Here is a 14,141-nt window from a genome sequence, read left to right as displayed (position 1 = left end):
TCACTTCAGAAAGCTTCAAACTCAGGCTGCCTGTCACATACTCACCTGCGAACAGGCTGTGCAAGTTTGCTACGAGGCACTGGGATGCCCCCCGTGGAAGGGGCACTGGGTCTGGGCAAACCACTCCTCATGCCCGCTGTCCCTGCCGGTCTGGTAAGAGTAGTAGTGTTAATGCTGCTGGCAGGGCTCGGCAGGCCTGAGCTCTGGGCTGCAAGAGGCCCCGGCAGAGAAGTACTGTGTGTCAGCTGCGCTGCCTCTGGAGGAGCAACCGAAGCGGGTCCGTGGTTACTGAATGCCTTCACGGGCTGTCGGAGAGCCAGGGGGGACGGCGCTGCAGGTGAGCGGAACTTACTTGAAGAAGGTACTGGAAAATAAAATACACAAGTTACTTTCAAGCTTGAGTTACAGTATAACTGAACTTAAAATCAGGAAATTACTTTACGTGAATATTCAAACAATATGGAATGTATAATGGATACAGCCAGTCAAGCAGCAATGAGAAACAGGAATTCAGATGTCCTTTGTCGTGTGTTTTTGATATCGTAACTCTAATGTCCCATTTGCTTACTATAAATATTTATTAATCTGGATTTATAAGTAATATTAGTGAGGCTCTAACTGTTATATTAGTCAAGTCAAAAGAAACAGAGGAGAACATATTTGTCAAAAAGAAATTTAACTGCTTCAGAGCCACGTGAACCTAACTCCCATCCCTGAAAGAACACGTTGAAGAATACAGTACTCTAGTGTGACACGGTCTTTAAATAGATTCAAAGTGTGTATTAGCCTTCAGTGATGAAATTCTGAGTGCAGAGCTTCTTAGTGTCTCTTTTACGCTGTTCTTTTTAACCAAACCCAATGAATTAGAATTCACCTAAAGATATGGTCACCTCCCAGAGTTATTGGCTGATCAGGAAAAAGGTCAGCCAACCCCCAACACCAAAGAGGTTAAGGTGCTGCTGTGGAATTTAAACCAGACAACTCTAACAATTTGTAGCCACCTCCACTTCATCTAAATTATCAGCAGAACTAATATCTCTATTCAGATACTTCATAAGGTCTTTAATCAAGTCCTTTCTGGGAAAGCTTAATAAAACCAGAATATGCAACAGTGCTTTGATAATGCCAAAACATAAGCACCATTCTTCATGAGTATGAGAAATATTTTCAAATTATGCACAATGTATCACTAAACAGAATACTTAAACTAATTTCACCAGCTTTTCAAACTGAGGCAGGGGCAGTAACAGTCTACACAGGACAATCAAACCAATCAGGAAAGTAAAACAAAATCATGTTTACTTGTAGGGAATTTGCACGAACTATTCTTTCCTCCACTAAATAAACTTTTTTTATACAGAGACCAAAGTTGCATCTCTTTGACAGATGCTGTACATAAGTAAGACAGAGACCAAAGTTGCATCTCTTTGACAGAGGCTGTACATAAGTAAGATGGTCCTTCATGTCACTTTTATTACCATCTTACAAGGTAGACCCACTAACAATATGAGGAGTGAGAAAAGAGATGAGCAATGACAGGAAGGCAGCATCCTAAATGGGGTACAGAGGAAGTGGTATTCAGGTTGTATTCTGAAGCCATTTCTAATACGGGATATACTAACAATATGAGGAGTGAGAAAAGAGATGGGCAATGACAGGAACACAGCATCCTAAATGGGGTACAGACGAAGTGGTATTCAGGGATACCTAGGAAGATCAATCTGTGCCTCATTACAGATGTGAACTAGATTTTATTTCTTTCTAGGTTATCCAAGAGGGCCTTTCCACCGATAGCAGTAATAAACACAGCATGAAGTCACTCATGGAAAAGCTGATAAAAAAGGTGGCAGAGATGTCAACAATACCTGACAGTGGGTAAACTGAGAGGAGAATGAATAAGAACCCTTAAAATAAAAACCTTGGCGTCAAGCCAGAGGATGGATTAAGGAAAGCATTAACAACAGAATGACTGGACAAGAGCAGCAAAGTGCTCCTAGGACTAAGATAGATTACATATTAGAAGTTTTTAAAACGTGACATTGCCTGTAACATTAGTGCCATTGTATGTGCAGAATTTCCAAGTGATTCTACAGGGTAAACATACAGAGCCTTTATCACTAACCTTCTCATTACGACACTTGCTTGGAACACAAATACAGCATCATGTCAGCAACTGACCAACAGAGCAATGCCAGCAGGTAAACACTGAACACAGCTTTGGGCCTCTTATAGGCACCACGGAGAAAAGGATTTTAGGTAGAGAATATAAGCACTGAAAAGTTGTAAACGAAGACAGCTTGTCACAGTCCCAGTGAAAGTAAGCATCCAGTAAATTAGTCCTCTGCATTCTCTCCAGTTTTCTGTTGACCATATTTTACCATGCTTCCAACTGGAGCTGTCAATTCAGAAAGTGTTTCCTGTCAGCACAGCGTCGCAGTCAGTGCCGAGAGCTGCGTTCCTTCTCCTACATAAAGGGAGGGATTGTCTTCCAGCCTGCTGTGATCTCCAGAGCAGCAGCCCACATGATGCAATCTCTGGCAAACTGCCTAATAATTCTGCTCTACATATAAAGAACTTTGTCTTAGAGCAGTTTTGGCTATTTAATAAAACTCGGTTAGTCCTAGCTGTAAGATGGGATCACAAAGAGTGAGGTAGTGCCTTAGTTAAAGACAATTTGGTAGGATTGAACTGATCCATGTTTGATAAAAACACGTAAACGCGTAAGGTTAGTGCTCAACAACTTCAGGCAACTCTATCTCCTTAGAAACTAAATAACTAGAACCAACTGCAATTAAAGTATCTGGCAACAATAAAAACAAATGGCACTGTGCAAACATGACATTTAGATTTCCCACCCTCTCTGGATTCTGTCCTGATTGTGGGCAGGGAACAGGAGATTCTCCATCTGGCAAAGCGGGATGCTGTGAAGCTACCACCTTATCTGTCTTGGACCCCAAGGCCAGCTGCTGCACATCAACCTCAAACCAGAATCAATTCTAATACAGTTGTTAAATTATAGCCATCGTGATGAGATGACTCAGAATGATCTGAAAGAAGAGGTAAAATGATGGGAATCAATAAACTGTTCTGTCATCTCAGCACAGAAAAGACATGGACCTGTGGGAGCGTGTCCAGAGGAGGCCACGAAGATAATCAGAGGGCTGGAGAACCTCTCCTACAAGGACAGGCTGAGAGAGTTGAGGTTGTTCAGCCTGGAAAAGGGAAGGCTCCAGGCAGACCCATTTGCAGCCTTTCAGTACTTAAAGGGGGCTTATAATAAAGATGGGGACAAACTTTTTAGCAGGGCTGTTGTGATAGGACAAGGCGTCATGGTTTTTAACTAAAAGAATGTAGATATATACTAGATAGAAGGAATCTTTACGATGAGGGTGGTGAAACGCTGGCTCTGGTTGCCGAGAGAGGTGGTAGATGCCCCATCCCTGGAAACATCCCTGGTCAGGTTGGGGTCCATCCCTGGAAACATCCCAGGTCAGGTTGGGGTGACCTCTAAGCAACCTGATCTGGTTGAAGAGTTTTTAACTAAAAGAATGTAGATATATACTAGATAGAAGGAATCTTTACGATGAGGGTGGTGAAACGCTGGCTCTGGTTGCCGAGAGAGGTGGTAGATGCCCCATCCCTGGAAACATCCCTGGTCAGGTTGGGGTGGCCTCTGAGCAACCTGATCTGGTTGAAGATGTCCCTGCTCATTGCAGGGGGCTGGACCAGATGATCCAAACCATTCTATGATCTGACTGATACTGGATTGATGTATAAGCCTTAGCAAATCTGTTACAGAGAGATCAAGAGCTAGTTATTTGAATTGAACAGTAATTTTTAACTGTTTTACACAAAATGGTAAAAAAAAAAAGCCAGTGTCTGTGTGTGAAAGTTGTCAAGCTCTGTAATGAACAGTATTTTAAGAAACTAAACCCAATTGTTGCTCATAGTTGTTTACCATTTTGAAGCAAAAGTCTTGTTTCATTACTGCATAATGCTTCCGGACTCTTGCAAATCTCAGATCAGAAGCAAGAAAATCAACACATCAAAGACTATAAAATAGCAAGTAACTGAAAAGGACACGTTGGGTCCTCATTTACAGCGAGGAACGACAGCAACTATAAACGGTATAAATATACATATGTATATAACATATTCTGAGTGGTGCAATATGATCAGTTTCTCATTCTCTAAGGTTTAGTAACGTTTTACAAATAATATAAACTCAAAGAGAAGTTAATTTTCTGTAAATTTCCACAGGTCCAGACTAGGCCATTGGCCTAGTAAGTGTTCCAGACATCCAGATGAGGGTAAAGGCATGGCCAACTGGAAAGACAGCCTGGAAAGCTTTGCAGAGGAATCGAGATGGTGGTCTTACGTCAAAGCAGAACATTGAAAAAACCTTTATCTGTTTGGTATGAGATATTACAAAGACTGTTGAAGACTTCTTATTAAGCCATGTGAACCTGTTTCCAAGCCATCGTACTTTGCTAAAACTTTCTGCGTGGAATGACGTTGACTCAAAGAAGTTACTGCTGTTGAACCACCAAGAGAAACGCACGCATTTTGTCAGCCACCCTCAGTATCTCTGTGAAGGACTCTCACCATCCTTAAAGGGTTCTAGCATATACAGAGCTTATTGATTGGTCTCAAGTGAAATATGATCTTTAAAATAAGATCTTCTAGATTGTAACAGACAACAGGACCAACTGTGCTTAAAAACCAGATGATGAACTTGGTCTATCTTAGTAGTGAAATTGAGGCAGTGTCACATATAAGGCTGCCAGAATTAGTTAAAAATCAGTTAAAAATTGTTTAGTTGGATTAGAGACTCAACATATCTCATTTTCTTCTCAAGAGAAAAAAGCCAATTTCTGCTGTTGGCAAACAAGAATATTATATACAATAGTCTCTAGTTCCTTGAGAAAAAAAGACAAGTCTAAATTACTGTATGTTGGGGTTAATCTTCTGGTTTTGAGAGGAAAAGAGGAAGCGCAAGCACATGTGCATGTACGCGCAAAAGAAGTTGACATTCTATACTCATCTTTTCAAGGATAAACTCGTGAGCTTTTGTTTCCAGCCCAAAGGATGGTATTTACACTTGCTGCATATATTTTTGCACAATCAAAAAAAGAACAATTTTTAAAACTTGTGTTTTAAAAACCATATTTTACAATTTTAAAAATTCCTATCCAAATGTAGCCCTTATAAATATGGATTCTGGAGTCTACTTTTCTAATCCAGATTTTCCTGATTAATGCTAGAAATCACCAATCTTTGGATTTTTATCTCAAAATTCAATTTAATACTTTTTCTCCTATATAATTCAGGGTTGTATTTTTACTGTTTAGACCAAAAAGTTAACTTTCATACAGAAAGGACCACTTGGTTAATCTCGACATGCAACACCAATTTTATTAATCTAGACTATGTGAGATTTAATGCAGGTGAACAATTATCTGAGATTTGCTGGAGCTTGGTAAGAGGTTGTAAGTTAATTACCTCCTTTTGCAGATGGACTTGGAAGAAACTGTTTGGTTTTGAAGGCAGCACGAGGCAAATTTTTCTGCCTTTGCAGAGCTGTTGAAAGACAAGAAGTGTTATATTTGTCTAAGAAGGTAAGAAAACTAAATTTACTGGGAATTTCAGAATTGCATCCACTTGTGAAGCATCAAGAAACAGAGTGAGTAAAACACTCAAAAAGCTGTTATGACTCTGGAAGTGGTGGGGTTTTTTAAATGGTGCTTGCTCTTAATGGCAAAGAGTTACAGACGAGCGTGTCAGGAATTTTGCAGTGCAAAATGAGCAGATTCTGTAAGAGTAAAGCTTCTTGCAGGGCAAAAAGCCCAGAAAGGCAAAAAAAAACCCAAAACAACACCAAAGGGAGAACAAGCCACCTAGCAAACATGCTACAGCAATACAAGTGCAAGATTAGATGCAAAGATGAAAATTAAACTGTCATATTTGAGCTAGCAAGACTAAACTTTTCATTTTAAAGGACTTTTCTGAAAAATATTCAACACTATAGAGAAGCATAAATCTTTGTCTGTGATCATCATATAAGCAAATTGTATTTTTCAGTTATGTGAACATAAGCCATTTTGAGAGATGTCTGGTTTTTTTCCTCTTCAAAAGGGTATGCAAGAGGACTAAAATTAAAATGAAGACATAACACACTAAGAATTATCAGCTCCCAGTGTGTAGACAGCATGACAGAAATTGGTTTTTACTGTGCCTTTGCTCCTACATCTTGGTTTTTTTTTTTCTAGTAATGTTCAAGGGCTGATACTGCCACGAAATGAGCTCACTACCTACCAGTTACCAAGAGAAGCCAATGTTCCAAGAGCTGCAGAATCTTGGCAAGGAGAGAATTACCTATTGCCAGAAGGAACGCATCGACTCAGCGCGTTTTCACCGCAGCATATTTAAGTGGGGGGAAGGAGGAAAATAGTCAATGAAATAAAGCTTTGCCTGCACAAAGGCTTCTTAAAATGACAGTGTATGAATAAACATCTCTGCTCACCTCAGTGTATAGAGTTTTGTACCAGCATAAAACTGATTGCACTATAGCAAGGCTGATTTCCACAGTGAGAAGGAAGAAAGATGGGGGAACAGCTGTGCATAAAGATCCTGACCCTGAGTAAGGAAACTCAGTAATCCTATCACCAATTGGTGAATATCACGATAAAGAAGGTAGGGGAAGAACAATTAGGATCCTAATAATATTAGTTAATCCTTTTCTAAACTTGATAGCATAAAGTAATTGCCATCATCTTTCCTATTCTTCAGTCAGTGCAAAATTCTGCAATATCCTGTGAACTGTGAAAGAAGTTCATCATGTGTTTTACCTTCATTCTGAAATATGACCAGGTGGTCTATTCATTTTAGTCTTGATAACTATCATTTTCAAACAGCAAAAAGGAATTAAGGTGTTTATAAACATGATAAAATGCTGCCTGTGGGTATTAAGAATTAAAAAAAAATAACCTATTCCTTTTACCAACTAAACATGTGGCAGTATGCAACTCTTATTCAACTTCTGGCACATGGTCTTGCTATAAACTTTTTTAAGGCATACCCAAGAACAGCCAATTAAGCACAGTAAGATGTTTAAAAATGAGCACAATTCCTAGGAATTCAGTGAGGCAGACCACTGGCCAGAGTGTTTCTGTCCACAAGTATTCCTTTTGTATCATTTTGTACTGAATCAGTGTTTTCGTTATACCACACAAAATGAAGAACAGCTTCTTCCTTCATATTTATGAACTTGAATTTAGTTTGCCCTAATTCATTCAGATTTAAATGTGCTACTGCACATAGCACTAAGTTTCTTCCCCCATCATTATTTATGCTACTCGCAAGTCAAAGATGTGGGATGATATGGAAAGGATTTAAATTATATACATACATCTCTCTCAAATTCCTTCCTTCTCAATGGAGACTCCAGGAAATAGAGACTCGATAACTAAAATCTGTGCACTGAATCACTGTGCAGAACTTCAGGCAGTGCAATTTGAGCAGTGCTGAGGACACATGCAGTTTGAGATAAGCGTGGAGCACATGCTCATCCACGCTGCTGGTGCTCTTGAGGTGCTGTGTCTGCTCTTACGTTACCTGTCACAAACGGGGCACGAGGAACACAGGCAGCTACAGTTACTTCTCATCAACTGAACTGGAATACTCGGGTTTCCCCAAAACACACACCTTCTCCTTTTACTCTGAACATGCCAAGCAGCTGGATCTTGGCAAGCAGAGTTGTTCCTTTACTGACAGTTTGAACAACCCACAGCTTAGCTCTTTGAGAAAATACTATATTTAGCCCTGCTTAAAGATTTAACATCCATGTGCTAATGGTGCCAGGTAAGTACAAAAGTATCACACACAATCCACTAGATAGCACGCAGCTCCTACGTGGAAGCCACCATAGAAGTTCTACAGCTTTGCATCTACGTGGTGTAGGACAAAGTACAGAGTCCTTCTGTCACACTAACACTTTAAAGTTTAAAAGATACAGTAATACTTATGTTCTCCAAGGAATAGGTATCTTCCAGTGTTTTAAGAGGAAATATTGAATATATGTATATATTTTCATATATAAAAAAGGACTTTCTGCATAACAGCATGGAGAATCAGATGTAAATGAAGATTCTAATACTTACAACTGCTATCCAATTCACCCAATCTCTTTCTAAGAAGAATTTGGATTTTTCACCACAATACAGCTAAAACTTGAAATGCCAAACGTTTTCATGTTTTACAGTTGTACCTTTAAACATATTATAAGTATCTTCCTTCTACTCTTTAAGCAAGCGTGTACAATTTGCCTGTGTAACCATTGGATTTTTCACCACAATACAGCTAAAACTTGAAATGCCAAACGTTTTCATGTTTTACAGTTGTACCTTTAAACATATTATAAGTATCTTCCCTCTACTCTTTAAGCAAGCGTGTACAATTTGCCTGTAACAGGAATTGTCTTTTCAGAAACTTACTGGATTCCTAACTCATTTTTGAATGCCAGCAACCATAGCGAGCTCAGTATTGCAGCCACAGCAAATGTGCAAGTAAATTATGAACAGCAGATCTTTGACAAGGAAGAAAGGAGTGACCTCGGGTGGCAAGCCAGCATCCTTGCAAAGGTAAGCTCATGCAAAACTAGCAGGTGTATGAGGAAGCTTCACATCCCAAGACCCAGAAGTCATTGCCAAGGGAAAACAAAAATTTGCTGCAGTTTAACAGTGCTTTGTGCAAGGTGGCAAAATACAAAGCCAATAAAACAAACAAAAAAAAAGTATACAATAAAAAGGACACAATTCTGGAAATTTTTATACAATGTACAGTTTTGCAGAAATTTTTTTAATCCGGACTAAGCAAAGATACTTACTCATTGACTTCATACACAAACCGTTTTACGATTGTCAATAGCAAGACTCTGACAAACATCTGTAAGAGCAGGGAAACTGTAAAAGCTAGAAATCTGGGCTTTATTAATGATATTTAACTTACATTTAAATGTAAGTTGGTTTAGAGTGGTTCACATTTGGGGAAAGATTCCCATGAAAGTCAAGAAAGTTTACCTAATAATTTCTGTGATTCTCAGTGCATCCACAAGTTGAAAAGAAAATTATACATGTATAAACATAAGTCACACTACGATGACTCCTGCAATGAATTAACTCAGTAAATATTGAACATTAAGACTTCTGTTGTCTGATCTTTCCATAAAGTTTCACTCTGAATATACCTTTAATACTGGATATAGCCTTCTAGCCAACTAAGCTGCCCTCTGTGCTCTTCCCTACTAAGTTCACTCAATGTAAAACCAAATAAAATCTGTATGCATTCTTACTAAAAATATTTCTTCCTTCATTTTATTTCAGGTCATTTTGATTATTCTTCCTATCACAAAAATAATGCAGTTGGAGAGCTGCTGTCCAGCTTTATAGGGTGCTTTATAGTTTGATAAGCTTCCCAACTGTAGCATTTGAACTAAATACGTGCCCTTTCAGTTGTAAATCCCACCTTCTGAGTGCTTGTGAGTAGTGGAAGAAGGGGGCAAGGTGAAAGACGCTGGGGTAACCTGTATGAACAATTAGAAGGTCACACTAACTTCTTTGGCCACAGTGTCACACCGACTGTCCACACAATCCTGACATCTGGTTACTAGAAAGACTGAAGTCTTATAGTCATTCACACTGTCTGAATTCCTAATTCTGTATTTAACTGTATTTGGTTGCATTAACACACTGTTTTGAAAGGACCAGTTAGCAAGGCCGACTGGGTAAAAAAAATAAATTAGTTTAATTCACAAATATTATCTTATATTTCCTGTCCAACATTTAGATTGCTGATGAACTTTTATCAGAGAACTTTTATAGTTCAAAGCTCTACATATAATAATATTCATAATGTGTTCTTCCCTTGAAAATGTCACACAAGGTTATTAAATTCTGAAACTTGTTTTAAAATAAAAGGGTCAGAAAACATTTAAATGACAAGAATTGTCAATATTGACATATAAAGAAGTACTGAATATTTAAGTTTCATTTGCTTTGACTTCTTTAAGGTCACCGTTTTCAAGAGACTTGTGAAATCAGCAGCATTCTCACATCAGCAGTTCACTTTTGGACAAACTAGCAGCCACTAGCCCAGCAATGGGCTACTTTGTTTCAGGGGACACAGGTTCATCCACACCTTTTTTAAGTAGTAAATGACACTTTAAAAAGTAAATAAAATCTGCCACTGAATATATAATTTCCAGGTGACATAACAAAAGAAGAAAAGAAACTGCAAACAAGGGTTAAACTTGCATGAATGTTTTCAGATCAGGTTTTGCTAGTTTCAAAAAAGCAATAACCATCATCGAGGTACATATTTTCATAGCCTAGTAAGTTTTTTACGTCTGAAAATAAAATGCAACAGTACAGAGCATTATATATATATATAAACAGTTTCTGAAATGTCTAGCTACTGTATATATAGTCTTTATAGTACTCCTAGCTATACTTCTAGGATACCTTATAAAATAAAATGCAACAGTACAGAGCATTATACCTTCTCTAAGTCACAAAAAATACACACTTTCTGAAATGTCTAGCTATTCTATTTGTAGTCTTTATAATACTCCTAGATATACTTCTAGGATACCTTAATAATAGATCAGATATTCTTTGAATTTAATCAGTACCAGATTTTGTGTACCACAAAAGCAGATTCACACAGGTATGATTAAAAAATCAAGATCAGCATCTCCAGTGTGGCATGCAATGTTTCTCTTTGCCATGAAACTGGAAGACAGCTGGGTACCATCAGTTAATTCTGAAACAGAAACTGAAGTGTCACTACAGGTACTTACTGGCTGAGGCTTGAGGTTGAATGCGAGGTATTCCTCCGTTTGGCACTTGGAAGTTTGAGTCACTTCTGCTGTTCTTCACAGACTCAGCTTGTATGTTAGATGTCCTGGACAGGTTTGGAAGACTACGCCTTAGTTTCTCTGTATGAAATAATAGGAAAATACCACAGCATGTAATCTGAGGCTGGGCAAAGTTCAGGTTATGGACCCACAGTTGAACCCCAAATCTACCTGACACAAAACATTAGCCACATAAAACTACACCACAATTTAAAAAGAGTATTTTGTTACATTGCAGTTCTTCCACTATCTTGAATTAAAGTTCTATATTATTCTACCACATACAAAATATTTATATAAAAAAAGCACGAATGCACACCACAATTTAAAAAGAGTATTTTGTTACATTACAGTTCTTCCACTATCTTAAATTAAGGTTCTATATTATTCTCAGATCTACCACATACAAAATACTTATATAAAAAAAGCATGAATGTACCTTTTCACCACAGGTGAAAAAAAGTCAAGCATAGTGTGTTTTGAAATTGAAACATACCTGGATTATGGTTCTCTGTGCTTTGTTCTACTGTTATGGAAATGGAATAGGCAAACCCAATTTGCAGTTTTGCACAGTTTTTGAAGTCTTTATCAAGAAAATTAATACAAACTAGAAAGCTTGTTGCACAGTTTTTGAAGTCTTTATCAAGAAAGTTATTTATAAACTAGAAAGCAGCTCTGAAGATTAAAAACCACATAGCAATTATTTGAGTTAATTTTTGGGATCAGTCCCATACCAGCACATTATACAACAAATAACAGCCACCTACTTGGAAAGGAACTCTTCACGCACAGCATTCAAAATTATTGTGTCCAGTTATGCTTCATCTTTCACATATGACTTGACTATCTATTCAACTAATACTGGTTCTTCAAGGGTGCTCTAAAATTTGTACCATCACTCACAGAATACAAAAAGATGCCATTAAATATTTCTCAGGTCTAATGACATTCTGTGTATCTCCAACCCATGCAGAGCTGGGTTGATGACATACTTTGGAGGGAAGACTGCAGATGCCTTGTCAGGATGAATGGCCAACCTGATTCTGTGGAGGGATGCAGGAAAGAAGAACGCTAACCATGCACAAGCACTAAAGATGAAAACAAAAGTAAGAGTCTTCATAGGCTGAACATTCCTACAAGTGTACTTTCTGCACTTAGTCGTTTGCATTGCTTTGCACTGCCATGGGTAGGCTATTGAATCCTGTCAACCAAATTTCCCTCTAACCATTCAAGAGGAAAAAAAAAACCCAAAAGAAATCCCCAGCAATTTTTTTTTTGGCTGCTGCTGTATCAACTCTGAATATCCAAGCAACACTCAACTGCACAAAAACCACAGCAAGAGAATTCCTTGGAAGTGTTTCAGAAACACATGATTGCGTGCTCTATTTTCATCCCTCTGGCACGTGGGATACCAGCTTTTGGTACCTTGCCCCTCACGGGATATTTTTGTTGTAGCTCATCTAGCATGCATTAAGACTTTCATGAAACCCCAGAAAAGAATGGGAAAAGAATTCTCAACTAAGTCACAATACAGTTGATCAGCTTTTGTGTTGTACATTTTTCCTTTATAGCTAAAGCTTCCTCAAACCACTATTACTAGATGAGACTTAAGCTAACCCTTCCAAAGACATTCTTCAATAGCTAATTAAATTTGCAGGATCATCTTCTCCAAAAACTCTAGTCTAGCACACTGTGTTTTATGATTAAAATTAGAAAATGTCTTCAGTTAATTAAATTCTCTAAGTGGCACAGACCTCTTAAGGTGTGTGTGGGAGAACAAAACAACAAAACCACCCCAGAAAATAAACCATTTAAAAATGCATTCCTACATCATATCTACTGCAGACATTTTGCATCCAGCTTACCTGGAAGATGAAAAAAATAAGGTGAATTCTTAATATCTAAATGTATATTCTTTCTAAATGTATATTCTTTCTGAATTTAAGATTTTATTTGCCAGATAAGAAGTACATTTGTTAAAATGGGAATATGCTTGTGAAACTTCCGCCCAGTTAAAGGAGTTGCTTCCAGATGCTCAGAGTTGAGAGTCCTGCACTGCCAGAAGCGAACATTCAGTGATCTCAGAGGCTACAAGTATGCATAACTCGCCATATTACTCTTATCTGACCACAGTTACTTTCCCTGCATCTTATTCTGTCATCTGCAAGGCCTAATCCTACTGGTGAATGATAGTTTCCCTTGGGCTCTGCTTTATTTTAGTGCATTTGCCTGTCAAAGATAGAACTCGGTCACCACGAAACTCAATTACACCCAGAGTGGCTGGATAACATCTAAAATAAATATAAGCCTATAACTCATCTGACTCTAAGAGTGCCCCAGCAGAACTTAAGCTTTGCTTGCTCTGTTTTTTCTTCAACAGCTCTGAGATTAAAGCATGATGTTAGACAGGCACACAGCTTTAGCACTGCACGCTGACCAAAATCCTTTACGGGAATGACACAACTACTTGGGTAATGAATTTGAGAAGGAGCTTTTTACCTTCATTTTTGACATTACTAGTCTGCAAATCTGTAGGGTGGCCTTGAAGGGAAAGACGAGGTTGCTGTAAACGGCTGATCATGGGTTGGGGTGACACTCTGCTGTACTCTATGCTTCGAGCGGGCGATCGGGAGCGAGGTGAGTTCCTTGGAGATTGTTTTGGTGAAGGCCAGGGAGAGCTGCGAGGTGACGGGGAGAACCTGCTCACGGCAGGGTGCACGGTGTGATGCGTGCCATCCTCTTCATCTTCCAAACTCTGGGCATCCAGCTCCTGGTCGCTGAAGGTGCCTCGCCTCGTAGAGTTGCAAGATGAACCAGAACTACGCCGAGAAGCGGTGGCTGCATACTCTTGCCGGAGGCCTGGCAACAACAAAAACACAGTTTGCTTGTTTCCAGCCCACAAATGCTCCCAGCCAGAGACAGCACAACACCGAGTATCTACCCACTACTCAAACTCAAATCTGGCTCACCTTAACTACTTTTATTTGAAGCATTAAATTAATTCCAGATTAGATCAAAAAAAAAAGTTATCTATCATCTAATAATGTCTTGAAATAAGTAGGTAAGCTCATTTCTCTTCCTACTACAGCAATCATCAGTACAGGTGTGTTGGGTACTTGTCTCCTTTCCCAGGCTGGAGACTGGCAACACAGGCTACACCTTAATTTTGATATAATGGAACAGCCTGTAACAATCATAGCAGCCTCAATGAAATGTCTCTTGAATGTAT

General features: G+C 38.7%; 1 protein-coding gene and 1 long non-coding RNA gene across 2 annotated transcripts in view; both read right to left on the bottom strand.

The window, feature by feature from the left end:
- The window catches only part of SLAIN2 (SLAIN motif family member 2), a 61,793-nt gene that overhangs the window by 3,291 nt on the left and 44,361 nt on the right, over positions 1-14,141 (bottom strand). Inside the window, exons 7-10 of the mRNA XM_014945496.1 lie at positions 13,412-13,771; positions 10,856-10,993; positions 5,503-5,580; positions 46-364 (exon numbers count right to left, since the gene is read on the bottom strand). Of these exons, the coding sequence (XP_014800982.1) occupies positions 46-364; positions 5,503-5,580; positions 10,856-10,993; positions 13,412-13,771 (895 nt within the window). The remainder of the gene's footprint in view (positions 1-45; positions 365-5,502; positions 5,581-10,855; positions 10,994-13,411; positions 13,772-14,141) is intronic.
- On the bottom strand, positions 10,400-10,820 carry LOC106890030. The gene is made up of 2 exons (XR_001412452.1): positions 10,648-10,820; positions 10,400-10,517 (listed from the first exon to the last, which is right to left on the bottom strand). It is a non-coding gene; the product is annotated as an uncharacterized LOC106890030 (long non-coding RNA).

The sequence above is a fragment of the Calidris pugnax genome, unplaced genomic scaffold (assembly GCF_001431845.1).
Source record: "Calidris pugnax isolate Ruff unplaced genomic scaffold, ASM143184v1 scaffold58, whole genome shotgun sequence".
Classification (NCBI taxonomy): Eukaryota; Metazoa; Chordata; class Aves; order Charadriiformes; family Scolopacidae; genus Calidris; species Calidris pugnax.
This window is presented reverse-complemented; position numbering and strand designations above follow the sequence as displayed.